The sequence below is a fragment of the Plodia interpunctella genome, chromosome 11, assembly GCF_027563975.2.
Source record: "Plodia interpunctella isolate USDA-ARS_2022_Savannah chromosome 11, ilPloInte3.2, whole genome shotgun sequence".
Lineage (NCBI taxonomy): Eukaryota > Metazoa > Arthropoda > Insecta > Lepidoptera > Pyralidae > Plodia > Plodia interpunctella.
This window is the reverse complement of record NC_071304.1, coordinates 3,435,127-3,447,817: the sequence shown is the minus strand read 5'-3', so window position 1 is coordinate 3,447,817 and position 12,691 is coordinate 3,435,127. Positions and strand designations below refer to the sequence as shown.

General features: G+C 37.2%; 2 protein-coding genes across 5 annotated transcripts; one reads left to right on the top strand and one right to left on the bottom strand.

Annotated features, from left to right (window-relative positions):
- Positions 1 to 207: 207 nt before the first annotated feature.
- LOC128673363 (uncharacterized protein) lies at positions 208 to 3,976 on the bottom strand. Of its 4 annotated transcripts, none has more exons than XM_053751135.1 (7): positions 3,880 to 3,976; positions 3,526 to 3,639; positions 3,108 to 3,227; positions 2,299 to 2,587; positions 1,926 to 2,095; positions 1,470 to 1,584; positions 208 to 1,115 (listed from the first exon to the last, which is right to left on the bottom strand). In XM_053751135.1, exons 2-7 carry the CDS (start codon positions 3,600 to 3,602, stop codon positions 810 to 812), a joined length of 1,077 nt encoding a protein of 358 aa, XP_053607110.1. In that variant the 5' UTR covers positions 3,603 to 3,639; positions 3,880 to 3,976; the 3' UTR covers positions 208 to 809. The 4 variants fall into 4 exon arrangements, with proteins under 4 accessions (XP_053607110.1, XP_053607111.1, XP_053607112.1 ...); XM_053751136.2 differs by having other exon boundaries at positions 3,750 to 3,946; XM_053751137.2 differs by having other exon boundaries at positions 3,526 to 3,682; positions 3,776 to 3,946.
- A 256-nt stretch (positions 3,977 to 4,232) lies between these two features.
- On the top strand, positions 4,233 to 12,589 carry LOC128673360 (uncharacterized protein). Its single transcript, XM_053751130.1, has 15 exons — positions 4,233 to 4,818; positions 5,097 to 5,294; positions 5,497 to 5,670; positions 5,894 to 6,090; positions 6,264 to 6,484; positions 7,047 to 7,167; positions 8,152 to 8,353; positions 8,765 to 8,854; positions 9,083 to 9,220; positions 9,573 to 9,842; positions 10,716 to 10,880; positions 11,168 to 11,233; positions 11,420 to 11,580; positions 11,975 to 12,197; positions 12,400 to 12,589. The coding sequence occupies exons 1-15, from the start codon at positions 4,438 to 4,440 to the stop codon at positions 12,562 to 12,564; spliced, it is 2,772 nt and encodes a 923-aa protein (XP_053607105.1). The 5' UTR covers positions 4,233 to 4,437; the 3' UTR covers positions 12,565 to 12,589.
- The last annotated feature ends 102 nt before the right edge of the window (positions 12,590 to 12,691 follow it).

Below are 12,691 nucleotides of genomic sequence, written 5' to 3'. Positions count from 1 at the left end.
GTTTTTCTTTTCCGAAAGCGGTGGTCGATGAAAACTGCTGTACATGAGTCAGACGTCAGTCAGGTAAGTAATAACAAGACGCCCGCCTGTGAACTGAATGGTCCCAATTCGGTTCACAGGCGGGCGTCTTATTCCCGGGACCACCACAGCTTCCAGAGGCATACAACAAAATAATAGCTAGATAAACAATATATATAAATTCATATATAAATTCCTTGTTATTTATTTAATAATACAAATACATTCTGTGGCTTCTCTACTTTTATATACTATACATTTGCTTTTAAAAGGTGTAAATAGCTCAGTGAGATAATTTATTTACAACAATTTTTTCTAAGTTTAAAACGTTAGCAACAAACGTTTGGTGACTCATCAACATAACAATTAAACAATGCAAGTCCAATCAGTGCACACAAATTGAAATAATGGTGTGACTTGCAACAACCAACAATATAAAACGTATGAGACGATTTTAAGTGCAAACATAAAAAATTAAATAAATTATACCTGAAATGGTTGAAGCAACTTAAAATCACAAATAAATGTATGTGGCAGTTACCCAATTTTTGATCCCATAATTACTAAACTATTCCAATAATTCTTAAAATAAACATAATGCAATATAAATGCATAAATTAGAACTTTATAATCAAAGAAATTTGATTTGTTATGTATTTAAAAGTAATCAATACTATAAAAATACTATTTTTCATAGGATGCTGTCCCTGATTATAAGTCTCCAACACAAGAGAGTAATACTTAAAAATAATACTTAATACTATACAATAACACGGAAATATATTTGACTTCTAGTCTTCCAATGTGACGTTTTTGAAGAGATACGACATGGATTCCTTGTTGTGAATGCGGCGGATGGCTTCGCTGAGGAGAACAGATATGTCGATGGTTTTGATTTTGTTGCACTGCATCTTCTGGAGCTCGTGGGGCACCGTGTTGGTGACCACCACCTCGTCGATGGGCGAGTCCTCGATGAGGCGCGGCGCGTCCGACGACAGCAGCCCGTGCGTCGCCAGCACGTATATCTTGTACGCGCCGCACTCCTTCAGCACCTCCGCCGCGGCCACGAACGATTGCACGTCGTCGATCATGTCGTCCTAGAAATGTTAGCATATTATACTGAAACTACTCTGGTTTTATCTACATTTGTAATTTCTAAATTGAGGGTTACATACAAAATTTAGATCTTTGCAGTAAATGGGTTAATGTGAGGATAATGTACATCACTATATATCCATTTGTTTAGGCACTTAAAAAGACAAATTTACAATATATAAATATATAATTCTTAATTGACAAAGATATTGGTTTTTAAAAGCTTTTATTAAAGTGTATATTTTAACACAGATATCGAGTTAATGTAGGTAGATTTACTCAAATGTTGATCTTTGTTTCATAGAGAAAGGCTTTTTCCAATACTATACTACAGATCAAATGTTAAATTTACTAACCACCATGATAGCTATCCTGCCCCCGACATCCCCGACCACATTGATCGGGGGCTTCTCCTTGGCGGGGTGCACTGGAACTCCCACAGACACATCCATAGTGCGAGACCTGTCCACGCTTTGGAACCAGTGAAGATTCATTGGTTAATTAATTTAGTTAAGGTCCAACTACAACATTATCAAATATTGGATTATATTATTGCAACATATATAACTAGTACTGAAACGGAAGTATGCAGTCCCATTTGTTCTAATGCTGGGCAAATACATTACATTGGGATGTAATTTTATTATTTAAATTTCCTTGGTATGAGAATTCTAGTGCTTTTTAGAAACCAAATGTTGTTTTTTTTTATTCGCAAAACTTCCTATACTATATATAGTATATTCATACTGATATGTCAAAAGAGATTAGTGTCATACTGATCATATGTGTTCGGTATATCCTGTGCAACCAACCTTGGAATACATGGTGGAGAATATCGCCCATCAACCTCATCACTCTCGGCCTCCTTCTGCTCTCCGTGTATGACGGCGATGGCCAGCCGAAGACGCTCCGCATACGAGGTTGCCTTCTTAGCGGAGCCTGGATTCCGCGCCACTATCACAGAGTTACGATAATCTGGAATCTGCGAAATCAACACATTTTTACGACAGATTTTTAGTTGACAAATTTATAGGCTCTTTATTGCACAGAGAAAAAGCAATAAAAAAAGGTATGTAAAATCTGTAGTTTTCTTTTTCAGTGATCTTCAAAAGTAGCATGATAAGGAAAATATTATATGATACTAGTTTATATGCAGGTAAAACCATAAAAAAGGGAAAAACTTACACTTTCTTGAATGTATTGCAAGAGAAAGGGTGAAGCTCTCAAATTATCCACAGGGCATTCATAAAAGCCCTGAATTTCCTTTTGATGTAGGTCCATGGTGATGATGTGTGTCAACCCTGACTTGCACATCATCTTTGCCAATAGTTTAGTGACAATGCAACCTCGTTTCCTCATTTTGCACTGCTTGCTGTAAGGCAAGTATGGGATCACCCCTACAATGGACCTTGCAGATGAAGTCTTGCATGCATAAGCCATTATAAGCAGTTCCATTATGTTATTGTTGACATCCCTGGAAAAGTATTGAATACAAGTATTTATATATCTACATTTATTTATATTGCTGATCTATACATTCAATTTTAACTTGTCACAATGTAAATATTATTTTTTAAATGATTTCATATACATATCATGTACAAGATTAGATGTCTGAGTGGACAGTACTTGTAGAAGTACTGAATTTATTTACCTCATATAGGTAATATGATTTTCTAATACTGTTTTGTCTATTTTGGGTGTATGATTTGATTTACTATTTTTTATGATGTTATAATAATACATTTTGTCAAATCATTAACTATTTGTAGTAGTAAAGTTAATAGTATATATACTCTATTGGATTGCAAATTAGTTTACAATACTTGTTATTTTTATTAAGCATTTTTTGGGCAAACTAGCACACTAGCAAATTACAGACAAATCTGCTAGTGTACTTTAATAATAAAATAAAAAACACTACTAATTAAATGTAATGCACAGCAGTCACAAATAATGAATCAGTCTCAGATCAGTAAATAAACATAGCTTACTTTGTACCAGTTTGAACAATGTAGATGTTTTTCCCACGAATCGAGTCAGCAATCTCCACCATGGTCTCTCTGTTTGTTTTGTGGTAAACAGAACAACCTCCTTTACGGACGCCAAGTCGGCTAGAATGAAATACAACAATGGGTATTTTTTTAAGGATATAATCTCAAGTACATAATTAAAAAACAAAAATAAAGACATGCAACTTTGATTAGCATGTAAAAGTTGCTTGGTTTGAAAATTCATAACATAACTAATATACCTAGTCCATTCATAAATAAACTTTTCAGCAAATATAGACATGATTGATTGAATCAGCAAACAAAATGGGGTCAAACCATTTAACCTTTGTTGATGTGAACAAATACAAATCAGTAAGTAATACATCAATAAATGGTAAACATAAAACAATCCACTCACTTGGCGACCAATTCCGCTAATTCTGGGTGCGAATTGCCGCTTAGAATCACGATGTCCGACGTAGAGTTTCCTTCCATATTGCTTTTATGAGATCGATTCGTGAAACCCACAAGTCTGTAATAGTACAATACACGGATGAGTTTCTTCAAAGAACCGACTGTGAACAATTTGAATACCATTGAGGAAAGGGGCAACACGTTGGGTCAACAAGAAAAACAATAAACCTGGTTTTGTTGAGTAACATAATAACCTGTTGGAAGATTTGTACTAGACCGTAATATTAATATAGAAAATTAGCTGAAAAGTTATGTTTGATGTTTTCTTTACAGATATTAGAAATAAAAGTAAAAGTACAATAAATCCAACAGCGTCTGCAGATGGTGATGGAGCCGTGCTTCACAAATACACACACCACGAAAAAAAGGTGGTGGTGATATGACGTAAGTGACATATGTCATGGTTATAACGACAGTCGATGACAATGACAAAGATAAAAGAGATACGCACAGAAAAAAGCTCATACGAATTTCATGAAAGATAATCACATTATAAAATTATCTGTGGAGGATTCCAGAGTGAAAATAAATAATATGTGATGTTAATACCTACTTTTAATGTATTTTCGTCAATCTTATTTTTTAAATAATTTTATTGATTAATTTTGGAGTGGGGGAAAGGCATATATCAGCACGGGCATCCGACATCGAAGGTGAATGGTAAAATAGGAGGTCTTCTTTTGACAAAAAACAAAAAAAATATGATGAAGGCAAAAAAATTACTGACATTGACATGACACTGACAATATAAACAAAAACAAATACATGTGGTGTGTGTGATTTTTGGTTAATCTTAATAAATAATTGAGAGAGTCTTATAGATTGTTTGCATGTATTCCAAAATAATTATACAGCTATGGGTTTAACCAAGCAATATTTACGTTATGCACCTAGCGGCATTTTCAATGTCATAGCTACAGCGGACTGTAACAGCACACATGTTTCATTGAATGGTATATCTGGTAGATATATTGCCGTTGGAGCCTGTGAACATGTTATTATTTGGGATATGAGGCTGGGAGAAAAGGCTCAAGTTCTTCCTGGTGAGAATGTAGTGGTGTCTCAAATATGTGCCAGTCCTTCGGGAAATCATATGGCTGTGGGTTATGTTGATGGTAATATTAATGTTTTTGAACTTGTCAACAATGAGGTTGTGTGTGTTTTTGCTGGCCACAAGTCTGCTGTCTCATGCCTACAATATGATGAACAGGGACATCGTTTAGTATCTGGATCTAAAGTAAGTACAATACAAAACCATTAAAAACTAACATTAAAATAATATTTCTTACATACATATGTTGTATATAAAATAGAACATAATTTTGGATATAACTGTATCTATTTTACCCAAAGAATGACTACATCTTTTTTTGTAGATTGACATGGTAAAGGATATGTTATCTAAAGTGAAATTTCAGTAGTAGAGTTCCTTAATTAAGCTTAAACCTTCCGCTCGGCCGAGTCTGAAGGTTAAAATTTTAACAACATATGTACTTAGATAACTTAATATTTTAGGATACAGAAGTAATACTATGGGATGTAGTATCAGAAACAGGTGTAGCCAGATTCAGTGGTCACAAAGGAGCAGTAACCAGTGTTCTCTTCATTAATGGGAAAAATTGTTTAATCAGTTCCTCGAAAGACACCTTTGTAAAGTTTTGGGATATTGAAACTAAACACTGCTTTAAAACATTAGGAGGACATCAGATGGAGGTACTTGGTTAATATTTATTCCAAAACTATCATTTTCAACTAGAGTACAAAATATGAATGGTTCAATTTATTTTTTCATATTCTATTATGCTGTTAATTTTATTTTTATGTAACTTTGTGGTGTTATATTCAGAATCCAGTGATAAAATATACACTTCTATTTGGCAGTGGTAGTATTTGGAAATTTTATTAAATATTTCAGGTCTGGGCAGCAACACTACTGAAAGAGGAACGGTACTTAGTGACAGGCAGTATGGACTCTGAGTTAAGAGTTTGGAAACTGAACTGGACCAATGATGTGAAGGAAGAAGATAAACTTGCCCGACAAATGGAGATTGTCAAGATTGAGGAAACTGAGAATATTGAAGATAATTCGGTTTGTATTCATTGAATGTTCGTACCCATGAATAAATTCAGTGTATAAATTCAACTACAAAGTGGATTTCCTTAAAAATTTTTGACCTGGATTCATTACACACTTTTTTTGTTTATTTTTGTGTTTTATCATTGTATTGTTAACTAGGTCACATTTTCTACCCCCAGTAAGTTTTCCAAATAAATAAAAATATAATTTATAATTTATTTTTTTTATTTATCAGGTATTGCAATGTCACCAAGTGGGTACATTGATTCGCGGCGGTCGGGGCCGCGTGGTGGGGCTCCATACCGACCCGGGCCAGACCGTGCTGGCCTGCTATGGTACTGATTCATTACTAGAACTGTTTGCATTCTGCTCGGATGAGGAAGCTAAAGCCAGAATGAACAAGCGGATAAAAAAGCAAAAGAAAAAAATAGCGTAAGTTTATACAAACACACATAATATTAGTACATATAATATTAATTAGTACATAGAATATTATTAAATATTCTATGTACTAATGTACATAGAATATTTAATACATATAACAATAGTATGGCCTACCAAGTTCACAATAAGTTGTGACTCAACTTTTGAAAACATTGTTACAGAAAACAGAAAGAGAGTGGGGAAGCCGACCCAGACACAGCTGAAGTGGCAGAACTCCTCACTCTGACGGACGAAGTGCGAAGGTTGACGTCTGTCAAGCTCGAGGCTAAGATAAAATCCACTTCACTACTGCTGGGGACCACAGGCGAGCTGAGAGTGGGCGTCACACTGGCGAATAACACCGTCGAGCTTCACAGTTTGAGATTAGAGGAGGGTCAGGGAGGTATGGACACACATATTTATTTCATTTCTTTATTATTAAATAACATAATAACATCTAAATGCGAAAGTCTATCAGACACGCTTTCACGGCTAAACAGCTGCGCCGGTTTTATTTTAATAGGATACCGCAGACGACGGTAACCCATCGATGCTGTTCGAATTTCACAAATCGGAACGACGTAGTTAGAAATGCCAGATAGCTTCTTTTACATATTCTTATACAGCTTTTTTAACAGGCACAAAGGCGCCTGTGGCCGCAGTATACGGTGATCACTTCGAGCGATCATTTCCAATCAATCTTGGGGCTAAAGAAAACATAAGGGCTTTAAAGATGGCTATAAAACTACACAAATTGCGAAATTTACTGCTTTTAGTTTACTACAGATTTAACATTAAGTCAATGTTTATTATTATTGCGTAGGTATATATACTAGGCGGTAGTGCCACGGGCAACAAACGACATATGTACTTATACAATAAATTATGACATGATTTCAGTTCCATGAGATAAATAGATCAGAACTCCACAGAGATAAATTAAGATGATTTTTATTTTTATTCAGTTCAATGTTTGAAGCAAATCACACAGCCTGGCCACCAAAAAGAGCCGCGCGTCGTGGCCATCAGCTCCGACAACCTGGCCGTGCTGTCGGCGGCCGCGGACTCTGTCAAGCTTTGGAACAGGTGATTGTTGACAACATTCAGAACTCAGTTAGCTCTAATTTTATCATTAGTTTTGTTACTTTAAATGGTTTAAATATATTTTTTTACCTATGTTAGTTATGTTACTGTGTAGTACATATCTGTGAGGACCTATAAATGGCTGATCGTTTGATAATTTAATTTCAATAATGTACATTATAATGTTAGTCCCCCAAATAAAATAATAAAATTAAATAATAGTAGAATTCAAGTCGCGCGAGGTATCTAAAATATCCAGAGGTTTCTAGTGAATTCTCAGTGATTCATGTGTTCTAACCAGTTTCTCTCTCATTTTCGCGTCACTTAAGTTGTCACGCATCCAAGCCCACGCACAGCGTAATAAATAAACTTCTGAAGATTCCGCTGCGAGTTTATTACCGACCGCCTGAGTGGTCTTACTATAAGGCGGAACTTTGTATATATAAGTCCTACATTTGTTAGTTGATGTCTTTGGAGAAAAGAGCTCGGTGAAGTTTGTTGCGCCGCTTCATCTTCACCTGCGCTTTGGAAGTCGGCAGTGTGATGTATATCATCCTATATTGAATAAAGAATTTTGTAACCAAACGCCACATAAGTTCTACAGTATATGTGCTAAACAACTCCTAAAAGAATCTCTCAAATAACTTAATTTTTATCTGATCTTCAATAACGTTTCGTACCAATGCACCGTAACTATCACTCAGACCGAACCAGTCGTGCCTGGGTGAATTTCACTACCGTTTGAACGCGGCGTGTAGCGTTTCATTAGTGTCGCACATTTAAAAAAAAAAAAAATATATTATTTATAAAATTAACATCGTACCAGTACTTAACTTATTTAAAAAATAAGATAATTATATTGATTACTGTGTATGGTACAATTTAATAAACACAAATGACAGCCCGCGGCGGAGTTCAAAACGCTCGTGAAATTCACCCGCCTACGCCCTATACCGATCGCTCGTATTATGTACAAATATCGGCCAGGCCGAACCAGTCGTGCCTGCGCACGATCCCGCTGGCAGGGTCGCGGCCCAGCTGCGTGTGCTTCGCGCCGGGCGACCGCCACGCGCTGCTGGGCTGCGCGGACGGCGGCGTGCTGCTGCTGGACGTCGCGGCCGCCGCTCTCGTCGAGAGGGTGCCTGCGCACGACGCTGAGTGCAGTGCGATTGGACTCACGCCTGATATGGTAAGTTGTTGCTATTGCACAACAATTGACATTTATTTATAGGAATATAGTGTTTACAGATTGTATATTTTAAAAGGCCTTAACAGCCTTGTGTAATACCACTCAGCCCACATTCGTATAGATACCGATGGTAACACAATTTAGATTTCCATGTTCTTTATTTTCTCGCATTTGGCATGGTGATCATTTATGAAGTGAGAATTTATGAAAGAAAATTGGTTTTCCTTCAGAAATTCTCACATGCCTAAGAGCGCCATTCCACTAATCAATATAATATTATAGCTATCTCTTTTATTTTACATAGGTAATACACATAATAAATAGCAATAATATTGGACGAAGAATTTCATAAGTGAATAGCCTAAGTCACATTTTGAATATTATTAATTTATGCCGAGATTTAATTTTCAGATGGGTTGTTATTCCGGCGGCGCAGACAAAACTGTGAAACTATGGCGATTTGAACTCATACCAGACCCAACTGGTGAATCGAAAGCGAAAGTAAGTTCCACTGATAGTCCGGGAGTGGTCCCTAGAAATTTGATTGAAATTCTCTGGAATACTAATACCAGAGCGATGTTCGATCAAACAATTTAAAAGGTCAACATGTACGCTTAACGTAATACCGATTTATAATACTAATATAGATTTAATGACTTATCGAGTTATAAAATCTACGTATTTAAATTAATTATTTTGATTTTTGATTATAACATGCATTGCTTGCAGGTCCTGTCCTTGTTGCACACTAGAACTTTGGAGCTAGAAGAACAAGTATTGGCTGTCAAAATTAGTCCAAACAACAAATTTATAGCGGTTTCTCTAATGGATTCTACAGTGAAAATATTCTTCTTGGACACGTTTAAGGTAGACAATCCCCTTTTTTTAAAATAAAATGTGCCTATGCTACTTAAGAATTACTAGTATCTTTGAACTAAATTTCATCAACCGGTCCAATAGTTTTTCGTTATGAATATGTGGAAATGCAAAGATTTCTGCTTATCATCATCAGCATATGACAAATTATACAGAAGTAAATTCGAGACTTGTGTTATGGGATATTGAAATTATTTCGATAATGGTTCAAATTTTTTATAAATTTATTTTATATCACAACTTGTCCATAAGAAGGCCTGCACACCAGCAATGAGGACATTTTGGGACTGATTATGATGATACAAATATGTACAAGAAATTGATAGTAAACTATCAATTTCAGTTCTACCTCTCGCTCTACGGCCACAAGCTGCCCGTGCTATGTCTAGACATAAGCTACGACTCCACCATCATCGCGACTGGTTCCTCGGACCGCAACGTCAAAATCTGGGGCATGGACTTCGGCGACTGCCACAAATCTATCTTCGCCCACAACGACTCGATCACCGCGCTCCAATTTGTGCCGTCCACGCATTATTTCTTCACCGGCTCCAAGGACGGCAAAGTGAAGCAGTGGGATGCAGATAGTTATGATAATATCATCACGTTGAATGTAAGTTGTTAGATGAAAATCACAGATAATTTATATTTCAGTCGCATTGTTAGATATATTGTTACTGACGAATTGGCTTATTTATAGTATCGAATTGATGATATGTGATATTCCATGGGTAAAATGTATGTTTTTGTATGAATTTAGTAATTTATTTATTCAGAATTCACAGCGTTACAGAGTGTTATAGATTTACAACTAAAGTCAATGTATATTTATCAGTCTGTAGAACGTCACATATGTTGATTAGCAAAATTAAAATTAACTCACCAGGCTCAAAGCATTCAGTCACAATACTGTTGTTTTGTGTTTATTGACCGCGAAGCATTTTAATAACTGCATGGAATGAGTAAGTAATTTTATGATTTGATCGAACGAGAAAGCGCGTGTGCTTGAATCTTAATATTACATTATTAAATCAAATATCGCTATTCAGTGAGTTGTTGTTCGGGGCATATTGCAATTGTTTATTTACACATAACCTTACTTAGAGATAGTTTTCGTGAAAGTTTCCATAGCATATTTCACCCGGATCAATTGAATTAGCATTCTTTCGATGGAGATTTGTTGATATTTAACATTGGCTACTTGGCTGTGTCAAAAATAAAATGCATATTTAAATAACCAAATAAATTAATCATCACTTAAATTTATCAGTTTTATCGATTACGTGATTTGATTTTTTTTGTTCTAATTATGTACATTATATTACGAAAGTTTTTTTTATATATCAAAATAATAAAACTATAGAACTGTAACTACATTTGCGATTTACAACTCACTAAGATCTATATTTGATCGATGTTTTGTTATTACAAAAGTATATGTTTTGACTAATGGCTAAAGTAGTAAAATGAGTGTCCCGCGGTCCAGGGCCACAGCGGGGAGTGTTGGGGAGTGAGCGTGGGCACGGCGGGGCTGCACGTGGCGTCGTGCGGCGCCGACCGCGCGCTGCGGCTGTTCGTGCGCAGCGACCGCCCGCTCGTGCTCGGCGACCTCGACGAGCTGCAGGAGGGGCTGGCCACCGGCGACACGCATGTATGATTCCTCATGTTTCCTACCATTCATAGACTAGTTTAGTTTGTCTACATACTGGCTGCAGCCAACGGCGTACCGGCGTATAAAAAAAAACTTTTAAGTTTTTAATCACAGTAGCGCCATCTACTTTATGAAGCGCCATGGATTTTCAGACTTTGACTGAATTATATGGGAACCTTATGTGTTAATCCAAGGTATTGGGTACCTCAATACCGAATTTGATAAAAATTGACCCAACCATTTGAGCGTGATGAAGTAACAAATATACACACATTTTATTTTTTCAGGCGCCAGTTCCTGGCTTACCTGGATTAAATATGCCTACAAAGAAAACGATCGGCGCCGAGAAAGCTGTAAGTATTAATTATAATTTGGTTAATTTTTTATTAGTTAATCAATCAATTATTACATGCGGTGCACCATCGGCTTTTTATTATTAATTAATTAAATTAATGCCGGTGTAATCCATCGCTTTCCTGTGACCCAAAAAATGTCATCTGACCGATGTTACATGATGATGTCTGACTGGTGTTTCACAGGCGGACTCTATCCTGGAGTGCCTGTCGGTGGGGGCGGAGTACCAGCGCTCCGCGGCGGAGGCGCGCGGGCAACGCGTGCAGCCGCCGCTGCTGATGGCCGCCTACAACTGCGACACGGCTGAGGACTTCTTCGTCGAGATTGTCAAGAAAATACGCGCCAGGTCAGTTGCTTTACTTACTATCTGTTGTCTTCCAAGCCGTTCAATCCAATACCAAATCCAAGCATTTCTATTTTCTACAGCTTCGCAGATCATCACCAACGCCTTCTTGGTTTCTTCTTTCCCTACCTAGGTGTCCAATGTGCAGCTAAAATCACCTCTATGTTGATCAAAAATGGATAAGTACACACACACATATATGAGATTAGAAAAGATTATTAATACAGAGATTAAAAAAACATTTCTGGTTCGCCCTATTTATAGGCAACTGTACAACATGGGCCTTTTTTGGACTCGCCAAAACGCCTATTCCTAATCGTATATTCTTATGACGACATCGACACGAAATAAAATACAATAAGAGTGCAATAATAAATCTGTTTACTCCTCCCAACAGCGACCTGGAAGAAGCGCTTCTGCTTCTGCCGTTCAGTGCAGCGTGCGACATCGTCCGCATGCTGCCGAAGCTCCTCGAGCGCGGCGACCACGCGGAGCTGTTCTGCAGACTGGCCGTGTTCCTGCTGCGCGTGCACCACGCGCCGCTGGTGGCCAACCAGGCGCTGCTCAAGCACCTGATACAGATACAGGCCAAGGCTGCCATGAGACTCACTGACCTAAGGGTGAGTGGATATTTTTAGGATTTAGTAACTCAAAAGAATCCATACTAATATTATAAATGTGAAAGTGTAATTGTGTGTTTATTTCGTTTGACTGTTTTTGATAATAGTCTAATAAATAGGGATGCCGAATCAAGCGAGAAAACGCTCAGATCAAAGAGAGGTCGTTTTTTTTTAATTAAAAATATCAAACGTTTTTGTACAGGACATGGTTGGATTCAACGTCCACGCCTTACACTGGATGCGGCGCGAGGTGGAAGCGAGAGAGAGCGAGCAGTTGTTCCGCGAGGCCAGCTCCGCGCGCCGCACCAGAGACAAGAGACGGAAGGCCAGACAAGCTGTCAAACGACCTATCGTTACTGTCACTTAAATGTCAATAAAATTTGTTAATCTAATTAATTTTTTTTTATTGATGGGAATACCTTTTACTCAATCACAGTATAGGTACTCTAGCTTACAGTATGGCTAATCCCCACTTTGAATAGTCCCGAACCAAT